The sequence below is a fragment of the Pogoniulus pusillus genome, chromosome 8 (genome assembly GCF_015220805.1).
Source record: "Pogoniulus pusillus isolate bPogPus1 chromosome 8, bPogPus1.pri, whole genome shotgun sequence".
NCBI lineage: Eukaryota > Metazoa > Chordata > Aves > Piciformes > Lybiidae > Pogoniulus > Pogoniulus pusillus.
This window is the reverse complement of record NC_087271.1, coordinates 27,628,762-27,641,845: the sequence shown is the minus strand read 5'-3', so window position 1 is coordinate 27,641,845 and position 13,084 is coordinate 27,628,762. Positions and strand designations below refer to the sequence as shown.

Genomic DNA, 13,084 nt, shown 5'->3' with positions numbered 1-13,084 from the left:
TAGAGGCTCTTGGACAACTTACACGCAACACAAAACTGAAACAATCAAATACAAAAAGCCAAACCCCAAATCCAAACCAAACAACATGAAAACATGTGTAGACTTGTACCCAAATTTTCCTAATTTGACATCTGTTTACTATACAAACCTTGGAAAATAAGCATTAAATCTACATCTGTATTGCTATTGAAGTGAAAGAAAATGGTGATGGTATGTTTACAGTAAGACTTTTTTTTTTTAAACAGGCATTTTGTGACACGTCTAAAGATATTCCTAGTATTCCAGTTTTGAGAGAGACTTAAATAGACAGTAACACTGAATGGATTCAGCCCCCCTCTTGCAGCACAGAAATCTTCCTAGAAGCATAGAGACAGAATACCCAGCTCATACACTACTCCTGCAGTCCAGTGTTCTCCACCCCACAGACCAGGGCCAGCTGGCACAAGCCAAAGTAACACTTGCTCCGGGGTAGCTGAGACTGGACACAAGGCCAGCCAGCTCAGACCCTGGGAACCGTGACTGGCTCCCTACCAGTTCCTCCACCACATGAATCCTAGTGTAGAAGAACGCCTGTGACCTAATGGTAGTGCTATGTACTGATTAACAGGAAAAGGACAATGGAAAAATAGTGCTAGTTTCCACAATAATCCTTGCTGACTTTCCTTCAAGAAACTGGAATGGAAAAAAGATTTTTAAAAAGGTATTTTAAATGCATTTGTTTAAAATAGTCTACATAAAATTAGTTATTGAAACTGCCATATCACTCAGGAAACATTAGGATAGGCAGAATGTTTCATTTCAGATCTGCTCCAGTCAAAGTAGCATACAACAGCTCCTCTTTTAGCCTTTCATCCATAGAAAACTGAGAGTATCCATCACCTACAACAATTCATAGGTGTTTGAATTTGCAGAACTAAGTGCCACAGAACTAAGTAATCCTAAATGCTTTCTTTCACCAAACAATGTAATTGACAACCTCTTGTTTCAGCATAGGCAGAAGAGAACTCAGGGCACCTGTAGAATAGTAGTGCTTCCGATCTAGCTCCTGCTAAAAATCTCTAGGGAGTGGCACTGGCTTGACTCAGATGTGGCCTGATCTGAACCTGAAGTCCTTCTTTCCAATGGCTCTCAGCCTATTACTAAGTATTAGTTCTCATTCTATTTAAAAAAACCAACAGCCCAAACACATCGTCAGTTTGGAACATTCATTAAAGGAACACAAGACATTATAGAAATATTTTCCTAATGGTGAAGATACTCCACATGTTTATACTGAAGACTGACAGCTCATCTAGTGTTTAATCACTACTTTAGTCATGTTTCATAATTTAGAAACAGAAGTAATGCCTCCAAGTTTTTTCTTCCTTTCTGTAAAGGTATTGGACTTTTTTCCTGACATAATTTAAAAGCTTTTAGTGAACAGAATAGCTAAGAGAAAAAAGCTGAATACACATGATACTGATCATAGTTATCGGTCACATGTAAGAGGGAGAAGGATAAAAGGTAGGCAGAAGATGTCTGCACAATCCCTATCCACACTCCTTGGGTTTCTTGTGGGTTTTTTTGTTTGTTTGGGTTTTTTTTTTCCCCCAGGGTTTTTTGTTTTGTGTTTTGTTTTTCTTCCCTGTAATAATGACAGAAAATATATAGTTTCCACTAAAAAACAAATAATTTTCTCAGTCTTGATGAAAAGAGAAAGACAATTTAATTTATTTGGAAAAGTGATTCAGCTACATGGTATTGTTTTTAATTACTGTTATCTCAAACAAGATGCAGGCTATTAAAGCAGTACCAAATAAGGATCTGCATGCATTTTTGCTGTGGACACGTGATCACACTGTTCTTACATAAGTGAAAGGAGATGGTCACATTAGACACTTTTTCCAGAACACGCTCGTCAAAATCCCACCTAGCTACTCTGATTCATGCAGCTAGTTTTACATGCAACGCTGAAAACGTGCACACTGAACTGTTGCATAAAGACAGGAATGTGAAAAGGACATGTCAGAACAACTGCCTAAGCTGAAAGGAGACCATGTCACTAAGCACACTTCCATTCACCTACAGGAAATACAGATATAGGCGGTCCTAGTTATATTTACCAGATTCTGCTGTAAACGAAGTCAAAATAGCTGTTCATTAGTCTTTCAAATGTTTAAACCACATCCCATAGCTCAAATGTTGTTTCTCCATAGTTTCCCCCTCCTTCCCCACCCCCTGCCCTTAGTCACCCTTCTAGAAAAACACAAAGGCAGAGAGTTTAACTACTTTGCAGTTAGTATCACATGAGACTTTATTCCTCCGGATTAACTGGTTGCACACCTAGCTAAGAGTTCCAGAAGGTACAATATGGAGAGATGAACGATGAAGCAGAAAAAAAAAACATCCAGGTGTTCTAAAGCAGTAATGTTTTACAGTGATAATAGAATAGATTCTGAAACTTGCTAAAAGCCTACAAAAATTCTATAGTTTGGGGAAAATTTTCCCATCAAACTCATATTAAAAGTTCAAACTTTGCATAGAAGCAAGTCTTAGATATTTCATTATAGACAGCAATATATTTTAATTTTTGCCTAATCCTACTAAAAAATGCACTACCTGATGTTAACCAAGCACCATTTATCCCTTTCCAAGTCTAGCAGCACTGTTGTTGAGTGCTAAGAGTTGTACTTATAACACTAAGGCACTCACCGATAGATACCGAAGGAGTAGTTAGTCTACAGCTTTCTCTAAGGTACCTTTGGATATTGATTTATGAAAGAAAAAATATCTTTACAAGCATTAGTGAAAACATTGTTTTCCAAAACATGCATGTAACCTTTAACAAGATTTTCAGTTTAGAAAAACTTGTCATAATCATGGGTTTACAGTCATACAGAACTTCTAAACTATCTCCTCCATTTTTCCTCTCACCCTCAGAAGAGATTTAACTTTCCATACTTGCTTTTTCAATTGACCTCATGGTACAAGCAAAATTTGGTTAAAAATATGATGCTCTGGCTCACAAATTAATACATACAATTGTTAGCAGTCATTAAACAGTATCAGAAAGAATACTACTACTGATAATCAGGCCTTTGCAACAGGGAAGTAACACCAGTTACTTTCTAAAGTAATGAAGCTTTTCGCATTTCAAGATAAGAATTTAGGACATCACTGCCTTAATACAAAAAACATGTATTTACACACTTATTAACAGGATTTGAACACGTTCCCTTCAGTGTTCTGATGAAAAAGGGATACAATAGACAGTTCTATACCATACCACTACTATAGTATTTGTTCTCCCTTTCCGAGTACCTCAGCCTCCCCACTATGCCTCATTCATAGGTAATTTCCATGCCTATTTCCTCAAACTTATTTCCAGTGATGCTTTTTACTCTTCTTCCCCTCACTCTCCCATCTGGAAGGCATTTTACAGATGTTAACAGCAAACAAATTTTCTGGGCTAAGTTTTCTTTCCCATGACATTCACACATAAACAGCTAAGCTTCTAGAACAAGTTTGATGCTGACATTAGCAAGCTGACTAATATTATCCAGTTGCCTTTTTGCACTGCCTTCTTTCTATATGGTGATCCATGCCATCTCACTGCATGCTTCAGTTGTATTTAAGAAGTGAACATTCTCAGATTTAATCTTCTGCATTTTAGATGCATCTAATGCAATGAAGGCCTAATGCAATTTTATAGCCTTCTGTGAACTAGTTAGATTTTTTCCAAGTTTAGCTCATAACAGAGAAACAGTTGTGTGGATATAGGTGTATATACTGAATCTTCCCCTACTTATGGGAAGTGTCTGCATTGATAACTTGTAGAAAGTATAACAGGCAGATGTGAAGGTATCACAACAGCTATTCTGATAGTTGAGACCACAATCACTTTTTATTTACAGGTGTTTAGAGTTCTGCAGCAAAGCAAAACTAAACATGCTACTCACAGAGCTGGAGAGGCAACTCTGGAAGAAATGCAATCCTTACCTGTACTAGCAAATTATTTCTTTCAGGACTGCCTTACCCTTTAGCCTGGTTACCAGACCAGATCAAAGCTGAAGTCAGTTGTTAAAAGGAAAAAGGAATCCAAGCAATCCAACAACAGAACGCAAATGCAAGCATGCACTGAAGAGTCTTAGCTTATGCAGAGTAAGTTAGCTCCAAAGTTTTGCAATATAACAAGCTAATTTAAAAACATGCCATAAACCTTGTCGTCTAACTTAAAGCATTCTTCATAAACACAATATTTTGGAGCGTTTTTAACAGAAAAGTGATTTGTTTGCATTTCCCCTCCTCCCCCCCTAACTCTCCAGTAAAGTCTGTGATAACCTACACTGTATATAAAAACAGTTTTCTAACGTCAGATTTTTTTATTTAAACTAGCTGTTTCCCAGTAACCTACACCTACTAGAACATTCCAATCTGAGGATTACTAAAAATCATAACAACTATGACCTGAAAACCATGGGATATGTCATTATCTAAAAAGTACAGTTAAGAGAGACACCTTCCTCCAATCTCCAAAAGAAACACTGCAATGTCTTAAAATTCCATATTCTCTGTATCCTCTTGTCTACTAATCACTGAAATTCTGCAAATGATATATTTCTCTATTATACATCTTTCTTCAGTAAGAATGACCTACTATAGAAGTGAAGTTTATTTTACACAGCAAATCAAGTTCTCATGTTTTAGCAGTGCCAATACATACTTACATGCTCTACTACATTTAACTTCTTCGAAGGAAACAGGCAATTAATAACTTCTGCAAGTGAGAAAGCAAAGTAACTTGGTGTATGATACTTAGTGAGTCAGTAAAGTATTTGTAAAAACATTGCAGTTAGCACTGTTAAGGTGTAAAGGTCCTCCTCTCCATTAAGAGACTGAAGAGAAAGAAGTAATACCATAGGGATAATTTTCTATTTCCCTTTATTAAATTACACTTCTATTGAGAGATAAAGTGCTCAAGAAACACCAGTTTCTAGCAGATGGGTTCCAAGTGACATCATAAGAAATGCAAACAGAAACAACTGCAACTCTGTAATTTGCTAAATTTCATGCTCTATCTGAAAGACTGAGAAATACAGTGACCTGAATCTCGAAGATGGAGAATCATATCCACATTTAGTATCTCTCCCAGCTTTCAAACAACAGTACAAAGCTGGTAACAACTCCAAAACTGACATTCAGTTTTCATTAGTTGTTAATGAATGCAATTAAAACAATTACAGTAACAGACAAAAGTCTCTTCATTAGCCTAAAGCATTACAATTGCTTTAACGCTTCATTAGTGGTATACAGCTACTGGCTTGCCTCACAAGAACTCAGTAAAGAATCATTAGTTCATTTCATAACAGTAAAAAGCAAAGTACACAGACATTCCACATCTAGTAAGTGAAGAGCCATAAAAGACATAGCCAGCAGCCAACATTAATTTCGATGCATCATAGTCAACTTCTATTGCTCTAATTATGAATTTGCATAGCGTGGCTGGTATACTTAGCCAAATCCTCAAAAAAGGAAATAAAAAAATAGTTCAAGATCAAACTATTGTTTAGAAATTACTAAGTCAAGCATAAAGTTCCCACTTTACAAAACCTGTTTTTCCTTTTCTCCCCAACCTACACCAGCTAACACAGCTACATCAATATGAAGTATACGCTAATTCTTCTGAACAGACTTTTTAGCAGCAGTTTCTCAGCAGCTCTAACTATAAACTGTAATCTGATGAGATGCATGTAGGAATTTTAATTTTGTGGTATGTACTAACCTTAAAACTCCTTTGTGCTATATAACTTTAAAAGTTTAAAGGGAAAAAAAAAAAACTAGCACATTTTCAGTTTCCCTTGGTGAAGTTATCTAGAGCGAAGACGCAGGATACTCTGACCTCAGCAGGATCGCCATCTCAAGATCTACAAAAATTGCCACGTTTATTTACAGCCAGAACTGAAGGGATCAGTAAGAAACCATGAACTTCTTAAAGCAGTATGGAGATACAATGCCAGTCAAAAGAGAAGGCAGCAAGATGCATTTTCTTATACAATCTAAACAGCACTACTCCTTCTCCACATATAGTGCAAAATTCATCAAAATCCAAAACAGCTATTACTTAAAAGTACTAAATGAAAGGAGAAACCTAGGTTCATTTAGGTTGGAGGAAACTGATTACACTTTAAAAAAACAGAACATGACACTCACGTAATTCAAAAGCCTATAAAGAAGCCAGTTAGATACATATATACTAATTACTTAAAAACTGCAAAGTGTCCCCTCAGAAAGCAGTTGTACAGCTTGGTTTCCCCCTTAAGCGTTATTTACTCTTTACCGCTACGATACCTAAATAGTCTATGCTCTTATCTACATGGGAAGCCTTTGCAACACCGTCACCCATACTGAGCGTAACAGTTTACCTCTACCAGGTCACAGGACCTGAACGGTCCCCAGATTAAAGTATTATTAGCTCAAAAATGTCATTAAATCTTGTGCGCAGACAAGGAAAAACAAAAAACTACAAACAACTGCAAGAACTCTTAAGCAACGGTGACCATTTTCAAGTAAGAAATAAACAATCGTGAACACTGTGGGAAGATGCAAGTGAAGCTCTCTGAAAGGAGAAACGAAAAGCCTACACAGCCGAAAAACTCCTCAAAAGAAGCCACGGGCCGCGCCTGAAGGGACACGACGGGCAGAGTGCCCAGAGCAGCTCGGCTGAACGGCTCTGCCGCTCGGCGGGGCTCACAAACAAGCCCAAAGAGGCGCCGTTCGTCTCTCCACTTGACGCCAAGGTTTCTTCTGCGGAAAGGGCGCTTGTATTAGTTTCCAGTACTGTCACGCAGCAGGTACACTGACAGCGCCAGGCGGCCACGCAATGCATGACACGCCAACACAACGTTACGAAGAGCCCCTTCAGAGAGCAATGCCGCGCTAAAGCGGGAAAAAGGCCCGAGTCCCCACTGTACTCTGAGCATAGGAGGACACCGCTGCTACCCCATCGCGCAGTCCTTACCCGAGACAGGAATCAGTCATACAAAACCAGAACCACCAACAGAACCAAACGCCTCCTCAGATGCAGTACAATAGTGAGAGCGCAGGCAGCCAAACCACAACGCTGCCAGTTACCCTTAGGCCCCCTTCAATTACTGCCATCACGCACTCACCCAACCGACACCGCCTCGGATAGCTCCAGGGGCAACCTTGCTCCCAGCAGCCTGCGCAGCTCCGACAGAGCTACACCCCGCGCACCCACGTCTGGAAGCCAATTCACGCGATATCTCCCCGCAGCGCCTCCAGCGCTGCTCCGCGCTCCCCAGCCTCCGCGTCATGTGACGTTACGCGCCCTATCACAGAGCGTCTCTAACTTTTCCGGCCACCATGGAAACATCGCGAGCTCGCGGCCGCTTCACCCCACCCCTCCCCCCGCCGAAGGGCCCCCCCGGCTGCGGCGCAGCTCGAGCGGGAAGGGCGGGGCGCGGGGGCCAGCCGAAACGCCGCGAGCTTTCTTCATCGTTCTCCAGCGCCCCAATGAAGTCTCGCCCCTGCTCTCGCGAGGTTACAATGCCAGCCCTCCCCCCTCCCAGAGCACGATGCCGCGCAGGAATGTGAAAGGCTCCTGCCGGCCGCCATTTTCTTTCTTTCTTGGCAGGCAGCGAGTGGGGCAGGAAGCGGTGGCTGAGCGACTATGGCGGACTATTCCACGGTGCCCCCTCCTGCTTCGGGCGCGCCCGGAGGAGGCGGCGGTGGAGGTGGAGGAGTGAACGATGCCTTTAAAGACGCGCTGCAGAGAGCTAGGCAGGTGTGTACATGTAAACGTGGCTCTGCCAAATCAATGGGCCCTCAGGTCCCAGGGCCTGGAGGCAGCTGCTGACCAGGCCGCGGCGCTTAAGCTGCGGCAGAAGTTACCGGTCTTCACTCTGACGACGTTCTGCTCTGGGGAGACCTGGACGAGGCCTCTCCGCAAAAAATATATTTAAGGAACGGTGCTTTGTCCCGTTTCCTTGTCCTCTTCCGCGCACGTCTTGGCGAGGGTCCTCGTCTCCTGCCGTTCTTCCTCGGACAGTGAAAGGTTTTAACAGTGAATTCTCGTGTTTCTCTGTCTCGCCATTGCCCGCTGGCAGACTAGGCGCACACAGTGCCCCATGTGGGCCCGGAGTGACCCGCTCCATTGCGAGGCGATGGGGTGAGGGAAGCGCTGGTGCGAGATCCCAGCTGCCGGCCTGTGGGGAGGCAAAATCTCGGCCAGCGATTATTGGCGCGCCCCGTTATCGGTAGCTCGGCGTTTTGCTGGGGCGCTTGGGCGGCAGAGGGACAGGAAGGGAGGGCGGCTCCGCAGCGCGCGGCCCGTATTGTGTTCCCTGAGGCGCCCTCGATGCCCGCTAACCTGTTCAGACCGGTTGGGAGGTGCTGCGGCCTGCGGAGCAAATGCGGTGAGGGTTGTCTGTAAGGAAATTATTTATCCCAGAGTTTTATTTGTAGTTTTTGTGTTCCACGGGCGATGTTTTCATTACTACTCGGGTGAAACTTTCGCTTTGTCTGGCGGTAGCCGACCTCGGTTTTGGGCAGTATCTGAAGATCCAAAGTGGCTGGGACTGCTGAGGTTTGAAATAGTTTTAGTGATCAGGTCCTTTGAGAGATACCCGTAATGTTTCGTGAAGGATGAGTATAAAAAGGAAAGACTGGGTTTTAAAAAAGTTCCTGGTATTTGAAGGCAGAGTTGGTTTTTTGTTAGGTTTTTTTAGCCCATCAAGGAAATATAGGAAGCTTTGCTGTCGAAGAATGAGCACAAGTCTTCTTGAAGACATTAAAAGATAACGTTTCCATGAATAAAACTGTTCCTGTTGCAGCCTTCTGTTTACTTGGGAACATTTGAATATACGTTGTCTAAATAACTCAAAATCGTTTAGAAGACCTGGAATAAAGGAGGGACGACTGAACTACTGTTGGTTTTTATTTTACTCGAAACATTTGCCTTTTGTTTAGATTGCAGCAAAAATTGGAGGAGATGCTGGTACGTCAATGAATTCAAACGACTACGGTTATGGAGGACAAAAAAGACCTCTTGAGGATGGAGGTATGCACTCGTTACTAGCTGTATTTGTTTTTGTTGATTATGGCCACGGTGCTAGAGATTGCTGGTGACTTTTTTGTTTCTGGGTTCTTTTTTTCCATAGCATAGCATAAAAAACATTTCGTTCCCTTTATAGATCATTACATGCTTTTTCATGTTCAGTTTAATGGGGAAATCTCTTTTAAACCATTGTGTTCTAACCTTAATTAAATATAAGCCTCTTCTGAAATAGTTTAAACGTCGTTTAAATGCTATAAAAGAGGAAAACGTATGCTGGGGGAGTAGGCAGATAAATTCATGGTTGAGACATTTGCACAGGTACGTTATTAGTTGCGTGGAGCAAATTGTTGTGTAAAACTGATTACTGTTTCCAAGTTACTGTTATAGCAGGAAGTACTCCTTAACTTTGACTGTTTTATATACTTTATCACTGCACCGTTCCAAATAGAAGTATTAATGCATTTCATTGTAAAAGCATAGGACTTTAAAAAAAGACAGGAAATAAATTTTCTACTTTGTAGACACTTTTGTGTAGTCTAATATTTAAACCTAAAGCATGTGTGAAACCTGATAAGACCATACTTAAATCTTCTAATTCGTTGCAGCTTTTTGGGTTTGCCTTATACTGCAGTAAAGTCTTCTGAAATGTATGTCGTCTGTCTCTTACTAAGCAGTCAGTTTGAGCTTAACAGGGTTTAGTATGTTTAATAAACACACAAAATCCTGGCGAAATTTTGGGGAGGAATCTCTGAACTTGTTGAAATGTTCTCGTAGGTCTCACAAAAGAGCAATGCCTTTTTCCTTTAAGTTGAAACTCAGTCTACAGAATGTAACTAAGGCTTTATATCAGGAGTTCTTGTGTCCTGTAATAAAGATTTTTTTTCCTATTAAAGGTGAGGTTTTTAATATACAAAAATGAGCTAATGATGCTTCAGATGATATATGTAATGTATTCTTTTTATTTTATGTGTAGATGGCTCTTGGACAAGTCCGAGCAGTACAACACACTGGGAGGGAATGCCCTCTCCTTTTAAAGGCAGGAATTTTTATTTATTACCTGTGTTTAGTATGTAAACATGACATAAACTAGTGGATCTTTCTGGATTGACACAAATATTTCTTGGAATGGAATACGTGTCTGAGTTTTTGCTGCACATAAATTGTGGTGGTTCATATAACCTTGATTTTGGGGTGGGAAGAAAGCATCTGAAGTCAGTCTTTTCAGATACAGGTTAATTATGCCTTTTAGTCCTTAACTGTATGGAAAGGATTTGGATGGTAGTGATGTAGTTGATGTGAATCTGCTTTTTTTTTGAAGTTTTATGCTATGAAATGCTTGATATTTGGATAGGAATTTCATATCAACATTCAGTTTGGGATAGCATTGCCATGTGATACTGTTGTATTTTCAGATGTTTGATCTAGATTTGTGGTCATTGTCAGATTTTTTTTTTCTTTAAGTCATTGATTTTTTTGGTATGGATTTTTTTTTTTCTAGAGAAGCATCATTAGCTTGAGCAACCAACAGAGATAAACTTTGCTGCTTGTTTTAGTTAAGTTTCAGTGACTGGCTATCTTGTGAGCAATCTACAGTGTGTTCTGAAAACTGCCTTTTGTTAAACTACTGAATATAGATATATGGAAAAATCTAACATCTTTTCAGCTATACTAACCAAGTGCTGAGTGTTCGTGAGATTCTTTCTTTTATTCAGATGGTCAACTCCCTGAATTGGAGGAAAAAAAAAAGAAAATGAAAAAAAAAAGGAAAGGGGGACTAAAATGCACTGGAAATTTACAATTCACACTAAAAGGTGTAAACAGTTCCTGAATTTCTTGGCAAAAAAAATTTTAAAAATCTTAATTTTGCAGATCAACCAGATGCTAAGAAAGTTGCTCCTCAGAATGACTGTAAGTAATTTTTATGTTGTTGGCAAAAAAAAAAAACAAACTTACCAAGTGTAACATTGTCAGAACAAGAATTTGAAACTGTTCTGGTAGGTGATACTTGAATCAGTGAGATCAAAAGAATATTGGGAGGGTTTCATCTCTTACTGCAGCAGGGCGAATCTGCTTTGTGAAATTGGCAATATTGTCAGCAATAATTGGGAATCTTTTTAGCTGTTTTTAAACCTCTTCCTAACACTTATTAAAAAGTTGGCTTGGACGAAAGTTAGTACAGTAATGTGTTATCAGAAGAAAAGCTTAGTTGTTGCATTACTTGTTAAAATTTGATTTTAACAATATCTATTTACAGCTTTTGGAAATCAGCTACCACCGATGCATCAGCAACAAAGGTAAGAGTTACATCTGCATCTTATGTAGGATTTTCTTTTTTAATGAAAGAAAGCAATTTCAAGATTTTTTTTTTCCTGTGGTAATGTCAGTGCATAAACAATCTATATTTGTGTGATCCATTGACATTTAGCTTCAGCAGATCCCAAGCCAGACACTTAAAATGCATCTATTCTGCTGTCTTTTTCTTTCTGCTTTCAGCCTAGACTGAACATAAGACATAGTAAATGAAAAACATGTTGCTGGATATTATTCTTTGAGCTGGTGTAGCATAACCAGAAGTTGGAAGCAGATATGATTGGGAAAAGATTGACACTATCTTTAAATAAAACAAACAAACAAAACCTGATGAATTTGTAAACATAATAATTCAGACTCAAAACAGTGTATTGCTTGGTTGGCTACATCAGCAGTTTTCTCCATTAATTTCTTCCCTAAGCAACCATATCTGGCTATTATGCTTTGACTTGTTTTGGTAGATGAAATGTTGAGACATGGGTATTTTCAGCATGCTTCAGTGGATGTACAGGTGAAACTTAAAATGCTACACTAGCCTTTTTTTGTACCTCACATCTCTTAATACTAATGAGGATGAAGGCAATGGTAGATCCATTCATCTTATACTTGAACTTTTTGTAGTAATTTTTATATATTGTCAGCTTACTTAGTGTTGTGCTTGCATAATGACTTCTAATGGGAGGCAATGAAACAAGGGCTGTAGTAGGGGAACTGGCTTTCTTTAGGTGAATGGGAAGATCCAAATTTACTGCTGGTTTGGTCTCTGAATGGCTGTTGTCTTGTGTTTGATTTAACATTCTCTGTAGGTCTGTGATGACAGAGGAGTACAAAGTTCCAGATGGGATGGTTGGATTCAGTAAGTAGTATGGTGTGGCGTTGTAGAATAGTGAGGGATGTTAGCAGATACTGTTAATACAAATAATATTTCTATATTTTCTTTCTCCAAGTAATTGGCAGAGGTGGAGAACAGATCTCACGCATACAGCAAGAGTCTGGCTGTAAAATACAGATTGCACCTGGTAACTATTTGGGGAGTTCTTTATTTTGCTGGGGTGTTTTGCTGGAAGGTTTGGAAGGCTGGTTGTCTGAACCTTCATTTAGGGTATATTTTAATGTTTTGTGTTAATTGCAATTAATATGATCTAAAGAAATGCAAAATGTTTTGATGCACTGATTGTTCTAGTTAAGCAAAATTCCAGTAGTTTACATGTTATATTTAACTTCATAATTACTTTTTATCTTAGCACTGCTGCTAATTGGTTTTATTTTGTGACCATAGATAGTGGAGGCCTGCCTGAAAGATCATGTATGCTAACTGGAACACCAGAGTCTGTTCAGTGAGTAAAGGCAATTCCATATATTCATTTTTTCCTGTGTAATGCAGTTCATTTAGATTTAAATGTAATGTTTAGATAGTATGATTGCAGTACTATGTTTATCCTCTCCTGAAGAGGCAGTTTAACCACAATTCAGTGTATGCAAAAGAAAAAACTTCCTCAACCTGCAGTCAGACTCCTCAGCATACTTCCATATTTTTGTCTTTAAATTTTAACTTAACTTTTTCAAGTCCAAATCTTACTGTAGATAATACTTAACCATGCCCGGGTTGCAGCTTGAGAGGTATGTGAATGTATAGTAAAAAGAAATGTATGCAGGAAAGAAATTCTTCATTAACCATGATCTGGAAGGTCACAGGGAAAATGGGGAAGATCATTAATG

The 13,084-nt window shown here is 39.6% G+C and overlaps 2 protein-coding genes across 15 annotated transcripts in view; one reads left to right on the top strand and one right to left on the bottom strand.

The window, feature by feature from the left end:
- Positions 1 to 7,395, bottom strand: part of DNAJB4 (DnaJ heat shock protein family (Hsp40) member B4) — a 28,375-nt gene extending 20,980 nt beyond the window's left edge. The window contains exon 1 of the mRNA XM_064147846.1: positions 7,149 to 7,395. The gene's annotated coding sequence lies outside the window, so the exon portion shown is untranslated. The remainder of the gene's footprint in view (positions 1 to 7,148) is intronic.
- Positions 7,396 to 7,493: 98 nt separating this feature from the next.
- Positions 7,494 to 13,084, top strand: part of FUBP1 (far upstream element binding protein 1) — a 34,123-nt gene continuing 28,532 nt past the window's right edge. For 10 of the 14 annotated variants that reach the window (XR_010303104.1, XR_010303103.1, XR_010303102.1 and 7 more), the window contains exons 1-8: positions 7,494 to 7,783; positions 8,968 to 9,058; positions 10,029 to 10,091; positions 10,925 to 10,963; positions 11,310 to 11,349; positions 12,172 to 12,221; positions 12,313 to 12,384; positions 12,645 to 12,702. Coding sequence is in view for 3 of the 14 variants with exons in the window: in XM_064147814.1 (XP_064003884.1) it covers positions 7,670 to 7,783; positions 8,968 to 9,058; positions 10,029 to 10,091; positions 10,925 to 10,963; positions 11,310 to 11,349; positions 12,172 to 12,221; positions 12,313 to 12,384; positions 12,645 to 12,702 (527 nt within the window). In the remaining 11 variants the exon portion in view is untranslated. Of the gene's footprint in view, positions 7,784 to 7,936; positions 8,054 to 8,967; positions 9,059 to 10,028; positions 10,092 to 10,924; positions 10,964 to 11,309; positions 11,350 to 12,171; positions 12,222 to 12,312; positions 12,385 to 12,644; positions 12,703 to 13,084 lie in introns of those variants that run through there. The other 4 variants (XR_010303106.1, XR_010303105.1, XM_064147815.1 and 1 more) reach the window with 3 other exon arrangements.